Source organism: Aythya ferina, assembly GCF_964211825.1.
Source record: "Aythya ferina genome assembly, chromosome: 3".
Taxonomy (NCBI): Eukaryota; Metazoa; Chordata; class Aves; order Anseriformes; family Anatidae; genus Aythya; species Aythya ferina.
The window spans coordinates 50,170,618-50,184,912 of NC_140298.1; the positions used below are offsets into that span (position 1 = coordinate 50,170,618).

Sequence of the window (14,295 nt, forward strand, 5' to 3'; positions counted from 1 at the left end):
TGATTTCATGGCCCCACTTGGCCACCCTCTCCGTGGACACCATGCTGTCTGGGCCTACCTGATGGTTCAGCCATGCCTGAGGGCCTAATGAAGGCCAACATCATGGCCATGGGCACGCCCCTGTTGGCTTCTGTCAGCATGGGCTCAAAGACAGCTTAGGGAGGGCACAGCTGAGGGTGGACTTCCCCAGTGGCCTGGGGATGCATGCTCACAGGCCCTGGTCTGGCCGGTCTCCTGGGGGCTCGTCCAGGCAGAGCTGCTCCTGCTATCTCCCAATGCTGTCCTGACTGGCCACAGGCCCACAGCCTGTCCCAGCTTCAGCCTGTCCCTGTCCCCAGGGAGATGCCTGGTGCCAGGGCTGGTGCTGCCCTGGTGCCCCTAGTGTCCTGCTCCTGGTGGGGTGAGGAGATGGGACAAGCTGCCAGGCCCTGCCCTGATGTACCCACGGGCAGCTCCAACACCCCCAGGGAGCTGCTGGTCCCCATGGTGCCCTGGTGTTCAGGCTGAAATAGCTGGAGGCCCTTGAGGCAATGTGAGAGTCAGAATTGCCCCAATAAATACTGAAAGTAATTGTTGAACCACATTATAGGTATTTAAGAGTACATATACAATGCATATTGCATTTTTAGTTCAAATCTTGTGCAGTTTATTTAACCATTATATTGTGAACATTCAACCAGGCAAGTGTCTGTTAAAATCCCACAGATATTTGCAGAAGGCCCAGGGGATCGGTGTGATACTGAGCATGGAGCTTGTACTTGTAACCCAAGTATTTCCAGTTTGTGGAAACAGAACTTGCCAATTGTAGATGTTCTGGATTTTTCAGTTAAAGTATTTCCATTTTTCCCCAAATTCATATTAAAGGAAGCATGCAAAAGTAAAGAAGAATGTTTATCCAGTAAGAAACTGGTTGAGGCCAGCTTAGAAAGTGGCAGGTTAAGAAAATCTATTACCAAGACAATGTGGATAGGTAAGATGGTAGAAGGGAAGATTTACTGTATGTGAAGCTTGGGGCACTTTCGTACATCACAGAAGCACCCCAGCCCCACAGCATGAGGTAACCCCTGAGTTGTGGAGGGTGAAATGCGGGTACAAACTACTCATGGAGTGGTTACTCAGTGATTCGAGGATTTAAATAAAGTCACACGACACTCTTGGTACCATAAAGAGAACATCTAATACTGGAAAAGATATCTGTAATGATTGCCCAGAGGTCTTCCAATTCAAATACAAGATGATATCTTGAAGGAAAACAGCTGCCCCCACAATCTCCAGTACAGAAATAACAAAGAATATATCTCCAGTATACTTTCCTGATTAATATAACTTACAATGAAACCTACAGCTTTTAGAAAACGTAATTTTCTCTCAAACACTTGGATAGATCTGCACAGTAGTCTTTTATTTTTATTTTTAATATATTTATTATTATTATTTTTAACATAGAATAAAATGATTCAATGAGTGCTTTTTCTAATTCCTAGATAGCCAGACTGGTAAGGTGGCATTGCTGTATCCAAAGTTTGTATTTAAGCACTCACCTCGTTACAGCTATTCTGTGCCCCTGATGCTACAAAATGAGGTTACTGTGGAACGCACTGTGATAATATTCAGCTACCGCATGCTAGCAGGATTCTATTTGAACCTTTTCCTTACATCAGAGACTATATGTCACCCTAGCTATCTCAATGCCAGCATGATACCTAGAATGAGTCACGCTTGAACAATATGAACAGCAGTAAATAAGTAGCATTTAAGCAAGATGGTGCATTTCAGTGGTTCCTCTAAGCAAAATACCTGAATACATTTCCAGATGTATTCTGGGCATATTTTATTTTAATATAGATTGGATATCATACACCTAAATACCTAAAAAGCTGCTAGCATCCTACTGTACATCTGCTTGATAAGGCAAATGCTTTTAAGGAGTAGAGGTTAGCTGGTGATATTGAGCTAAGTTTGGTGCATTGTACTTAGGTTGTACTTAGATTTCTTATTTCACATTTGTGTAGCTACATGAATAAACATTTATTTTTAAACATTAAGTGCAGAAAAGTAAATCCATAATGCTTTTATAATGCTTTTATGCTGAAAATACTCTATAATAGCTGCTTTGGGTCAATTATAACAGTATTGCCTCAGCAAAGTGGGTTACTCAAAAAAATATTATTCAAGATATTACACCTATTTTTATGTTCAGTTACCATTTTTGAACAGATTGCTTGATTTTCAGGTGAATTCTTTATTCACATTTTTCACCAGTTTCTTGGTTTGCAAATGGTTCATTTGCTGTTCGTTTCAGACACAATGCAATGCTGTGCTAGCAGGCTACCCAAGTCTAATGATTTTGCTTTATTCATTCTGTAAAAACCTTAAAGTATTGATTCTCTCTCTGGAAAGGTTTAGATGCTTAGGTGGCTCACTGGTATAGTATAAATTGGATACTTTACTTATGAATATATAACTTCAAATGAACAAGTTTTGAATATGTGAGTGGAGAATATCTTATTTATAAACAATCATGCTAACCTGAGCATTCAAGTATCCATGAAAGATGAAGAAGGAAGGATTGCAGATGAGGACAAATTTAAAATGACTTTTGTAGAAAAATCTGTTGTGGAAATATCCTTCTAATATTTGTTTAGCTTTGTTGTAGTATTTGTTTCTGATATATGTTTGGCTTTGATTAACAGCTTCACAACTGTTGTGATTCTATCACGTTTCATAATATTTCAGCTTTTGTTTTCCACTTTATTCGATTTGATATTTCAAAGCCCATAGCAGTATGCTTTGGTACGGAGCAGATAGTATGCTTTTATCTACACTATGCGTTCTTCTATATAAATTATTTCAATTAAGAGCTACCAAAACAACGAGAAGTTCTTGCATAGAAGTGTTTAAAGGTTTGGTTTTCACACAAGTGCAGAAATAACATTCCAGAAACCTTGTACAGGTATTGAAATAGGACATATTTGAACCAGTAATAGCAACTTGATATAAGATGTAGGCTGTCCTCTTTAGATCTGTGTATTTGAAATTTGATTTGAAAAAAGGACTATAAACTCCATATGTATTTCTCTTAAGCCTTGTCATATGAGAGGGTTACATTAAGGGGTACCTTGAGGGAATCGTAAGAATATAAGCCACTGAAGGAAAATTCTGGACTATCCTATGAAAGTCACCCTCTTGGGGAAATCTAAAGGCTGGAATTCAAAGTATTTTTTAGTTCATCACAGTTTGTCTGAAAAACAGAGAAGAAAATATGATTCTAAGATACTTCCTATTTCCCTGTTCCTCAGCATCTCAAAACAGAAAACAAGGAGAGAAGGAGGAAAAAGTTTCTACTTTTCTTGCTTGTGGTTAAGGAAGATATCTATGGTAATCTTGTAGGAAGCACAACAGAATCACATCCCAACATTCAGTAAAATCTACTGGAGTGGGATTAAGTAGTCAGGGCCATGTCTTCACCTGTTCTCATTCTTGTATATATTCCTATACATTTCCATGAATTTCTAGGCCATGAATTTCTCTCCATAAGGGATCTCTCTTTCCAATTCTTCAGATCTAGCCCTGAGACTTGAGTAGTTTGTAGGTGACTGGAGCACTGGTAGGAACCACTCTACTATTCCCCTTTATGTTTTGCACAGTTGGACGGAAAAAAAACTTCAGTCTATAAGACTTTCAAACAGAATGGAAGTCTTACCAGGAATATTGCTATTCTCCCTGAAAATGAGCTACAGTTGAGTTCTGCCTAGCAGGAACTACCCCTTACTATCAGTATTCGTTCTGCAATGGAGCCTCATTGAATGTAATTTGCAGTACAGCAGCAGCAATGGGATAAAAAAGAAATCTGCAGGCACTGGTACAGAGAATAAAAAAAATATCTCTCTATTTTCAGATTGGGTCGTATTAATGAATTGTTAAAAATCTTGGGTTTAGTTGCACATATTATTGCCCAGGATCACCTTATATGATGCACAATGCTAAGATTGCGGCTTCCTAAATTTGTGTATTTGTTTAAAATTGGACTGTCTCTCCCTACCTTCCCATATGCTTTGACTTGGAAAAGATACTGTGCACTCATATTGCCTCATGTTGTGAATTTCAAACATGCAGAGCAAGGATTCAATCCTCTTGACAGTCTAGGGTGGAAGCATATGTACACCTTCTGAAAATCAGCTATTACCTTAGAGAATTTATGTATGGTTGCTGATTTTCCAAGATATGCACCATTGTGCACCCTTGAGAATGGTAAAACCTTTCCTGCATAAAAGCAGCCACTACATTTACAAAAAGGTGTACATGCCAACCATGTCACAAATCTTCACAGCAATGACTCCCCAGGATAGATGCCTGCATGATAGACAGTTACATTTCATTATGTAAATGACATGTAAATACATGCACTGCATACAATAATTAAAACCTTCCTAAATACATATTTACAAAATAGACAATTCGCCATGGTCCATGAGGTTATAATCTACATTTTAAAAATGAATGGTGCAAAAACTCTTAAAATTCACACAGAAGTGGATGATAATCATGTGAAACAGAATGACAAATCATTTATCAACTTTGGTTCTGTACAGAGTATCATTCATTCAGAAAATCCACTGATTCACTAAATAAAAATTGGAAGCTCCTACCAACAGTTTGTGCTGGTGTAAAAGATAAGAAGTAATGTGCTACTACAACTGTGCAGCATCAGTTATAACGGACAGGAAGTGAAAAATTGTATATGCAGTGTTATGAAATGAAACTGGCAAGAACAGAAAATTTACTAAGAATTATGACTAAATGCTTGAAGAAAGTGGCCCTGGAGATTTTTTTAGACCTCATCTTTCAATTTCACTCAGAAAATAGTACCTCCTGTGGGGTGTCAGAGTTCAGACCCTGATAGGTAACCCATACTCAAAGGCATCAGAGTTAATGGATAAATCACACTGGACTCTTCCTGAGTCACATTGGTGCTCTCTAGAGATATCTATCAAGTCCTGACCAAGTTTGGTATGTTCTTCAGTTAATAGTCCATGACAAGATTACAACCTCTGGTGGCATATTAGCACCATGTGAATTATGAGTCTAAAATTGCTAACTGCAGTCTGGCACCTAATGATCCTTAATTGCTCCTCTTGTACCTTCTCTTGTGCATGGGGGAGATTGTCAAGGCAGTGATCTTCTCTCTCCCTTTTACTTTCCATTGCTCTCCAAGAAGATGGTTCAGTGGTTTTGTTGTCCTGTTTCCAGTTTGCAGAGCTGATATTCTCACAATGCTTTCAGCTGATTTGAGTCTGGAGTGACCTGTGAAGGTCAACATCTAGGACAAATCTAAAGGCTGGAATTTAAGGTACATTTCAGCCCAATACAGCTTGTGGAAAGGGACTGCGTACAAATCCCACAGTACCTTGTGATGCATTCTGTAAAAGACAGGCAGTTTGGGAAAGTGGTGCCTCCTGCCCACCTCCATCTATGCTTGCAGAAGCAAAAGTACTGACCTATTTACCCTGTTTTTTTCTTCCAGTTGACAAGAGGTAGTGAATTTGATTCTTCTCGTTTTGAGGTCAGACAATGCTCAGCAACACCAGATTATAGCATGATAACAGACAGCCTTTCAGTCTGATCTTGCAGCAGTGAGATACAAGCTTCACTGTAGCCATTGGACTAATCTACAAGATTGTCAGGACTCATCAAACATGTAAAAATAAGGTTATGTTTAAGAGTTTATAATTTTGCAACTGAGGAAAGCTCTCCCACCTTCCAATACATGTATGTAGTACCGCTGAATTAGCTGAATGAATGAGTCCAAAAAAATGGCCTTTTGCTTCTCAGGCTTGACCTAATACTTATTAATAGTAATGCTCAGCACCTTCCAGCTAATATTGGTGACCAGTGGGATTGACTCACAATGCATAAGCTGAAGGAAGAAAATCACTTTGCTAGCTGCTGACTTGTGAATATTGGGTAGTTTCCATGTTCTTCATGTGACATCTTCTGAGTCTTGTTACATAAACACTGAGTATCTCAGATAGAGCTCCTTATTGTCAGAGAATAATTTCATCCTTCTTCACAATAAGCTTTTTTTTTTTTTTCTTTCCAGTACATCAGGCTGGCAAAATTAATATTTTTGTTTGTTTGTTTGTGTGTTTGTTTTGAAGTCTGTTCCCAGAAGAGGGCAGCTGAGTAGCCAAATTACTCTGTTTGCAAATTACTCTGGGCCTGATTCTGCCACCTTTGCTCATATCAAATCAACACTGACTTTTTGGTGGAAGAGCATGTGAAATTACCCCACCTGACACACTGGTACTCCCTGGACTGCTCTTATGCTGAGCTCTACATTTCCTTATGTTCTTCCAGAAAAGCACACAGAGGCTGTTAGGATCATATTCCTGCAGCCAAAGGTGAGAATCTGTGCTGGATTTTCCACTAGGGCACTATCAGAAGATATGAGATAGAGAAACACAATTTGTAGGCTTCTGGGTCTGACCAGCCACCAAGAGGATTGGCATTTATCAGAACCAAGTTACAAATTATTTAAACTCCACTTATCACTATTTGGAGGGTTGTAACATTTTGAAATGCCTCTAAGTAAGTTGTGTCTGAAAATCTAAACAAGCGGTGTTTGTTCACCACACAGAAAGATAGTGTGCAAAAAGCATTTTCCTAATAAAGCATCAAAATATTGCAGCATATAATGATTTTCATTAAAAATAAAGTTATTGACATAAATAACAAAATAGCCATGGCACTTCATTGAGTGTTGAATTCTTTAAGTGGTGCTGTCCTCATATTTAAACCTATTAGAAGTTTAACATAGCAGCAGGCCAGCTGGCAGCCTTGAGAGCAATGGTAAAAAGGCACTTAGAAACGTGCCCTGTAAGGCTGTGTATTGACATTATAAGGAGAGTATATTGACATGTGCTTTAGTTTTGTGGAAAGGAGAGAAAGGCAAGAATATAGACTCTGACCATTTGTGTGACAGTTATGGTTGGTTACCTGAGACTGCCATACCTGAGAGGGATATCTGCTTCATTTCATTTTATAATAACAAGAATATCTGTCCCAGACAGAAGGATTATTGCTGAAAATAGTTTATTTGACATTTATAAAGGGCTTTGTGCTCTTAATTTCTTTAATTTATTTTATACGACTTGTCCAACACAACAGAAAAAAAAAAAAAAGTTATGAATGCAGACTTCTTAAGAAAACATCACCTACACCAATGCAAATGGTGTTGACAAAGCTGTCAACAATGCCATACTCCAGACACAAGAGCACACCTCAGTTGCCCTCTATACCTTTGGTGCATCAAATCAAGCCCTATAAAGGTGCACAGTTCAAAGTCCCTGTCAGTTTCCATGACAGACAAATGTGTTATTTTCCTTTCCTGTGAAAGGATGCTACCTCCCACAAAAATCAAAGAACAACTTCCAAGTAGTTTTCATAAGCAATAGCATGTTTCTTTTCTGTGTACTTATTTGCCTATTTGGAAAAAGCATCTGGAACAGTAATGCTCTGAGTACTGTGCTGGGAAGCAGAGTTGAACTGCTGCATCATGGTTTAAGAGTTAAGTCCTGGGTAGATGAAAATAGAGTGCTTGATTGCTGGTTGTCTCATCAGCCCTTGTGAAAAGCAGCTGATGGTGTTCATGATTGGAAGAGGAGAGGAAACGGGAAATCCATTACATTTCTCCTGGTATTTCAGTCACAAGAATATACGTGACTTCAGTTCAACAATTCAACTTAAGCCACAATTCATAAATGTCCATTATAACACAGTAATAGCATGGTAAGTTAATTAAGAAAAAAATAGCTTTGTTTCATAGAAGCATAGAATCACAGATTGGTTTGTGTTGGAATGGACCTCAAAGATCACTCAGTTCCAACCTCCTTGCCATGGGCAGGGACACCTCTCATTACACCAGGTTGCTCAAAGCCCTGTCCATCCCTTAAACACTTCCAGGGATGGGACATCCACAACTTCTCTGGGCACCCTGTTCTAGTGCTTCACTACCCTCAGAGTAAATAATTTCTTCCTTATATCTAATCTAAATCTACTCTCTTTTAGTTTAAAGCCATTGCCCCTTGTCCTATCACTATATGCCCTTATAAAAAGACCCTCTCCAGCTTTCCTTGTAGGCTCATTTTAGGTACTGGATGACTGCCATAAGGTCTTCCTGGAGTTTTCTCTTCCCCAGACTGACAGACTGAACAACCCCAATTCCCTTAGCCTGTCTTCGTAGGCGAGGTGCTCCAGCCCTTTGAGCATCTTCGTGACTCTATTCTGGACTTGTTCTAACACACTTCCATGTCCTTCTTGCGCTCTGGGCCTCAGAGCTAAATGAAGAACTCGAGGTGGAGCCTCACAAGAGCAGAATCAAGGATCAGAATCCCCTCCCTCGCCCTGCTGGCCATGCTTCTTTTAATGCAGCCCAGGGTATGATTGGCTTTCGGGCAGCAAGCACATGTTGCTGACTCAGGTTGAGCTTCTCATCAACCAATACCCCAAAGTCCCTTACATCAGGGCCGCTTTCAATCCATTCTCCACCCGGCCTCTATTTGTGTTTGAGGTTGCCCCAGCCTAGATACAGGACCTTGCACTTGGCCTTGTTGAATTTCATGAGGTTCACACTTGCCCACCTCTCAAGCCTGCCTAGGTCCCTCTGGATGGCATTCCTTCCCTTCTGAGTTTCTTCAAACTCAGTCTGTGGTAGTAGGAAATAGGACTTCCAAAGCTAGACAGAGTAACTGTTTTTTTTCCCTTTCTGGCTGATTTTTCTGGGGGGTGGGCGTGACTGAATGCTGAAATTTAGATTTGGCATCATGAATATCAACCTCTGAAATGGGACTCAGACTGAGTAGCTTGTGAAATATTAGTGGCCATTTCAATTGTGATATACACCTCAAAACCGAAAAAAAAAAAAAAAAGCATTTTTTTTTTCCTCGTAACTGTGAACAGAGTGGTTTGAAACCCACGCTTTTCTGTCCCTCACTGTTTATGTCTTCATGCTTTAAACGCTTTCACAGAGCTTCTGATTAACTGTTGCACAGGACACCTGACAGTCACACAATAGCCACAGTGGACAGTCCCGGGGGCAGGCAGTTTGGGTGAAGGACATTGGGCCACATCCTGAAATCTGCAGTAGAGGCACACAGGAGAGATGCACTGGTAACACACAGTGCTACTTTGTACTCAGCAGCATAAAAAAAGGAAAGTAGGTGGAAAATACTGGATTCTGACAATAAAAAAGTAGCATGCACTGCTTTTTTTTTTTTTTTTTTTTTTTTTATTAACATTGCCTTCTGCAGTACTGCCCATTTATTCATATAGCATCTTTATGCACAGTTTCCAGACATTTTTTTCTATTTGTTTCTTTTTCACAGTAAAAAGGAATTTAATTAGAGACTGAAAAAAGGCCTTAGGTCTCTGATAATCCTCCTCCCACTGCTGCTGATCAGGCTGCATGGCCCCCCTGGGGCACTTTTCGGCACAGCCAGCCAGGATGGCAGGGGTGCCCTCAGAGACCAGAGGACTCCTTTTTGCTTTCTTGACTTTACTGAAAGTAGAGCAAAGCTCCTATATGATATCCAACACATATGAACTTTTATCTCTGATTCCAGTGCCTTTTCTTCACATTTGGTTCAGAACAAAAACTTATCAGAGAGATTTAATAATTTGAGGAAGTTGAAGAAAGAACAAAAAACATTTGAGGCTAGGAAGAGAGAAAGAAACATTAGGTGACAATCCATGTTCCAATTTAGGGGAACTTTTCCATCAGCTGCACTCAAAGATCTTGAAATACACTTTCTTTTGCCTTTGCAGAATTTCTCTGCTTTGCCTTCAGAGTGTGGCACTTTTCCAAGGCAAACTTGGAGGGGAGAGAAAATAAATCACTTGTAATGTTTGGCTGGTAGGAGTCCAACCACTAGAGAAGCTACCTCCTTTCTAGAAAATCTTGTAAAAAATGTCCTGATTTACTTAATCTTTTTGACTCAGTAATGTTTTTGCCTGAGTCTAGAGTTTTCAAGCCATAAACATTGTGACAAATAATGAAGTAATCATGCAATTAGGACTCAGTAACTTATGCTGTAAGAGTGACCTCTTGCTTGTTTTTCCCCCACATAAAAATAAATAATGTGCCTTTTTCTTCTCTTTGGTGCTAATTGCTGGCTTGAATTATGTGAAATTCTGCAAGCTTGGTCTCCTGGTTTTACCTTTACCTTTACCTTTTTGTTATCTACATGTAGACTGTGTCCTGCTATGAGGTAGTAAGGGGGCACACTGTACATTTTACTAGCTGCACTGAGCATGTGGACAAGTGAGGAGTGGCTGAGCTGTGGTTTCTTTCCCTCTCCAAATCTCAAGACAATCTAGTGGGGCAGGATGCAGAAATGGGCAATTTGTAGCCTTTGAACTCTTGTGCACTTCCACAACATTCAAAGGCAGCTGTCAGGCCTAGGCCATGCCACGTGGTTATCCCTAGGGTTGTGCTGGTAAGAAGGGATCCAGGCAACCCACAGGCTGAAGGAGGAAGTGACCCAGCAGGTGCTGCTGGCTTCAGCCTACAGGAAGGATGGTCTCTGAGGTTCAGTCTCATGCCCACCGCCATTTCATAAAGGGACTCATAAGCCATTGCTGCCTCCTTCCCATGAACTGCTCCCTGTGCCTTCTCCTGCTCTCTGATCTCATTCTGCATATGAGATACAATATGCATACTATGTATGTATCTTATGCTGCTTGGCTGTAAGAGGATTTTGGTCAGTGGTAGGTAAGTCCAGAAATTTTGTCCAGTTCTACTGCAAGGCCTTGGCAAATGGTGAAACAAAGAAGAAAACTTGGCTCAAAGGAGCTGTGTAGTGCTGTATTCAAGTGTGGCAACTCCCAGTCCAGGTAGAAAGGAATGTGTTGATCACTCACTAAGAGTGCTGCCAGATGTCCCTATCTTAAATTATTTCCTGTAATAAAGGCACGGGTCTTGTGTTCTGCGTGAAAATCACTCAGTACGTGGGTTTTCCTGTATTTCCATGGAGAGCTGCTATTTTTTTTCCAGATGCCTGCAGCCCAGCCACTTAAACCATGCATATGCTCAGTTTGGTGGCTAGGGACCAAAGACTCCCACATGACCAATGCGTAGTCACTCTACATTTGTTTGATGAGGACTGTGACAGAACTTGCTACTTCATATCTTGTCTGTTTTCCATTTAGGACTCCCAGTCACATCCATGCCAGGTGCCTCATAAAAGCCCTTGGTTGGTGTGTTGTGCATTCTGATGCTCTTCTCAATGCTTTGCGCAAGAGCCTCCTAACATGGAACTTTTTTTTTTTTTTTTTTTTTTCTGTCTGGAGTGCAGGATGCAGAGACACTTTTGAGTGAAAGAAGGACATTTCTCTTAGTAGTCTGTCATATTTTTCATGCTGAAAGTGCTTCATCTATCTGATTTTCACAGCAGCAGTGCTGCTGTTTCGATTCTGTCCAGATACAGATAGATCTGAGATGCCAGAGTAATATATTTCCCTAAAGACATGTCCAGTGTGTGAAAACTAAGCAATGGCTGACATGTTTGCACTTAAATTAGATCATAATACCACTATTCTTAGGGGACCCTAATAGGAATGGGAGAATGACACTAAATCAATGGACTTCTAGTTAAAAGAACTAACTAAAACTCAAATGTTAAGCAAAATTGACTTTTGTTTAAACCTGTTAAAATAGATGTTTCATGGAATAATGTTTTCAAGAAAGTGTTTTATCTCCAGATTTTGAGGAATGTCTCTAAGTGAATAAACAGAGAAGTAAAATTGAAAGCCATTGTCTATAATAATATTAATAATAAAGAGTAAAAAAGAAAGAAAGAAAAAAAGAAAGAACATTATCACATCCCTACACAGTATGAGAATAGCATGTGGTTTTCTTTTTAGTTTGTTCAACCTTATCAAGTATTCTTGATAGAGTATTCAATTCTCTTCCAACACAATATATTCCTCACTTTATGCTTAATTTCAATTACTCTTCTAGGTGTACAATCCGTACATGTTCAGATCTCCTGCAAAACACCCAGGATCCTGGTTTAGTTTCCTTTCCACTGACATTAATTCTTTCATTCTACCTTCACAGGATAGCCTAAATAAGGCAAAGAGATTCAGTCATAAAAAGATCACACTAGAAGCTATGCCCAAAAAGCTTTCCAGAGGGACAAGACTAAATCCTCTTCATTTCAGATGAGTTAATGAGGGCTTGGCATGAAGTCAGTCAGACTGCTCATTACAAGTCTGTATCGCTGTGCTTTCTTCTTTCCCACTCAGTCTGAATTTTAGATATGCCATTACATTCCTCTTGAATTGCTTGTTTCCGGGGGTGCTGGCCTGCCTTTGCCTAGTTACTTTTTCAAAACAAGTTTCCTGTTTCTGGATAATAAAGCTTTTTTTGCCTCTTTTCAGTGATGGTTGGGCAGACAGAGATGAAGTCATTGAAGGCTATGAACCTGAAGCAAATGGAGGCATCACTATCAAACTGCAATCTCCAGAGGTCTTGTCTTTTGATGACTACTATCTGAAGCTGCGTCTGGACACCAACACCCGCAACCCCTGGTTTCCTGAGTTCTGGCAACACAGATTTCAGTGTCGCATCCCAGGACACCCACTAGAGAATCCCAACTTCCAGAAGAACTGCACAGGTAACCTGTCAATTGTTTTCCTATTTGAATCTGTGGTCAGGCAAAAATTTGTCTTTGCTTTGTTTGTTTTTAAATAACCGGTGAAAGTAACAGTTCTAAACTGTGCAGATATGAATTTGAACTCTGGTACGAATATGTCTGGCACAGCCTCCTCTCAATATAGATCTGCTCTGTCATAGAGCAAATTGTTCCCCTTTCAGGTTTTAGAGCTATGTTGAGACTGAGAGGAGTCTAATATGGCTACCTGGTCACGACTGAGATAAAATAAGTAACAGTTACATTCTAACAAAAATCGGAACAAATATAAACCTTTAGTTTGTAATTTGTAAATATTTCATTTCTAGTCAAAAAGGTACATTTTGATAGTAAGGAAGTTACCCATGATAAACAAAAATAATGAAGTCTGGCTTCCCCTGGATTTTTGTCCTGTTCTTTCCATCTCCATCCCCTTCATGTGATGACATTAATCTCCATCGGTCTTCATGTGCTCCCTGAGCTGACTGCCCACAGTATTTCTAGTTCTTCCCTTCTCCATCAGTGGCACTTTTTAACAACACCTTCCACATTACCTTTAGTTTCCCCTCAGTTCTCTTATTACAGTTGAGTCATATCAAAAATATTGTGGCTGACTCAAAATTGGTCTGACATGCTGACTGGCTGGCACATCTGGGTGCTTAGAGGCTAGTGGTAAGGCATACTGGCTAAATAATTATTGAGTTTGCACTGATATTTTTTCCCTTAAAGGAATAATTAATTTCATATTATACCAAAATGTTCCTTCATGTTATATATATTTAATTGTTTTTGAGACTGCTTCACTTCAGACAAAGAAGCTAATATAGTCCAACAAGGGCAGAAGTTGCAAAGGGGAGACTGAATGATGGACACACAATGCAAATACATGGCCTTCTTTCTTAAGAAATTACTTCTAAAATTGCTTTGTTTTGGTCATTCCATTAACAAAAATAAGTTTCAAGCTGATATCCTACAAAAATGTCTGTTTTTTGAGGAATCTCAGTGGCTGTTGTAAGCACAGGTAGTTTTGCAGCTTCTGGTTATAAAACTATGAACTTTAGTCAGAACCAGTGTGGTCATTTTTCATCCATTTCATCAAAGGCAAATACCAGGTGCCAAGTTCAAACTGGACTAAAAGGGGTACTTCTTCACAGAACATGCAAATGAGTTGTTAGACATGGGTTGCTATAGACTCTAAATTTGTACTGGAGACAAAAAGCAGTTAAATAAATTCATGAAAAAACAAACAAACAAAACCAATAAGGGCTGTTTTATGAAAAACAAACAAATGAATAAGGGTTGTTTTATGGGAGAAAAAACAACAATAACACACCAATCTGTCTGAGGACATGTCAGGGCTGAAGGCAGTGGACATTGGAGAGGTTGCTGCAGAGGTATCATATGCCTGCCCTAGTGTTTTGTCCTTCTCAAGGCAACAGGTATCAGAGGCCGGAATGGTTACATTTGGGTAACACTACAGAAATACAAAAGGATTGGTAAACTCTGACAGTTAATAGTCATAATTCAGGCACTCAAAAATCTTTCCAGGCTCTGGGCAGCCTGCTGTAGTGGTTGGCAACCCTGCCGAGAGCAGGGGGGTTGAAAC

At 39.8% G+C, this 14,295-nt stretch overlaps 1 protein-coding gene across 7 annotated transcripts in view; it reads left to right on the top strand.

Moving 5' to 3' along the window:
- GRM1 (glutamate metabotropic receptor 1) overlaps window positions 1–14,295 on the top strand; it is a 183,125-nt gene that overhangs the window by 106,373 nt on the left and 62,457 nt on the right. For all 7 annotated transcript variants that reach the window (XM_084513314.1, XM_084513316.1, XM_084513315.1 and 4 more), the window contains exon 4: window positions 12,439–12,674. In XM_084513314.1, coding sequence (XP_084369440.1) covers window positions 12,439–12,674 — 236 coding nt within the window. The remainder of the gene's footprint in view (window positions 1–12,438; window positions 12,675–14,295) is intronic.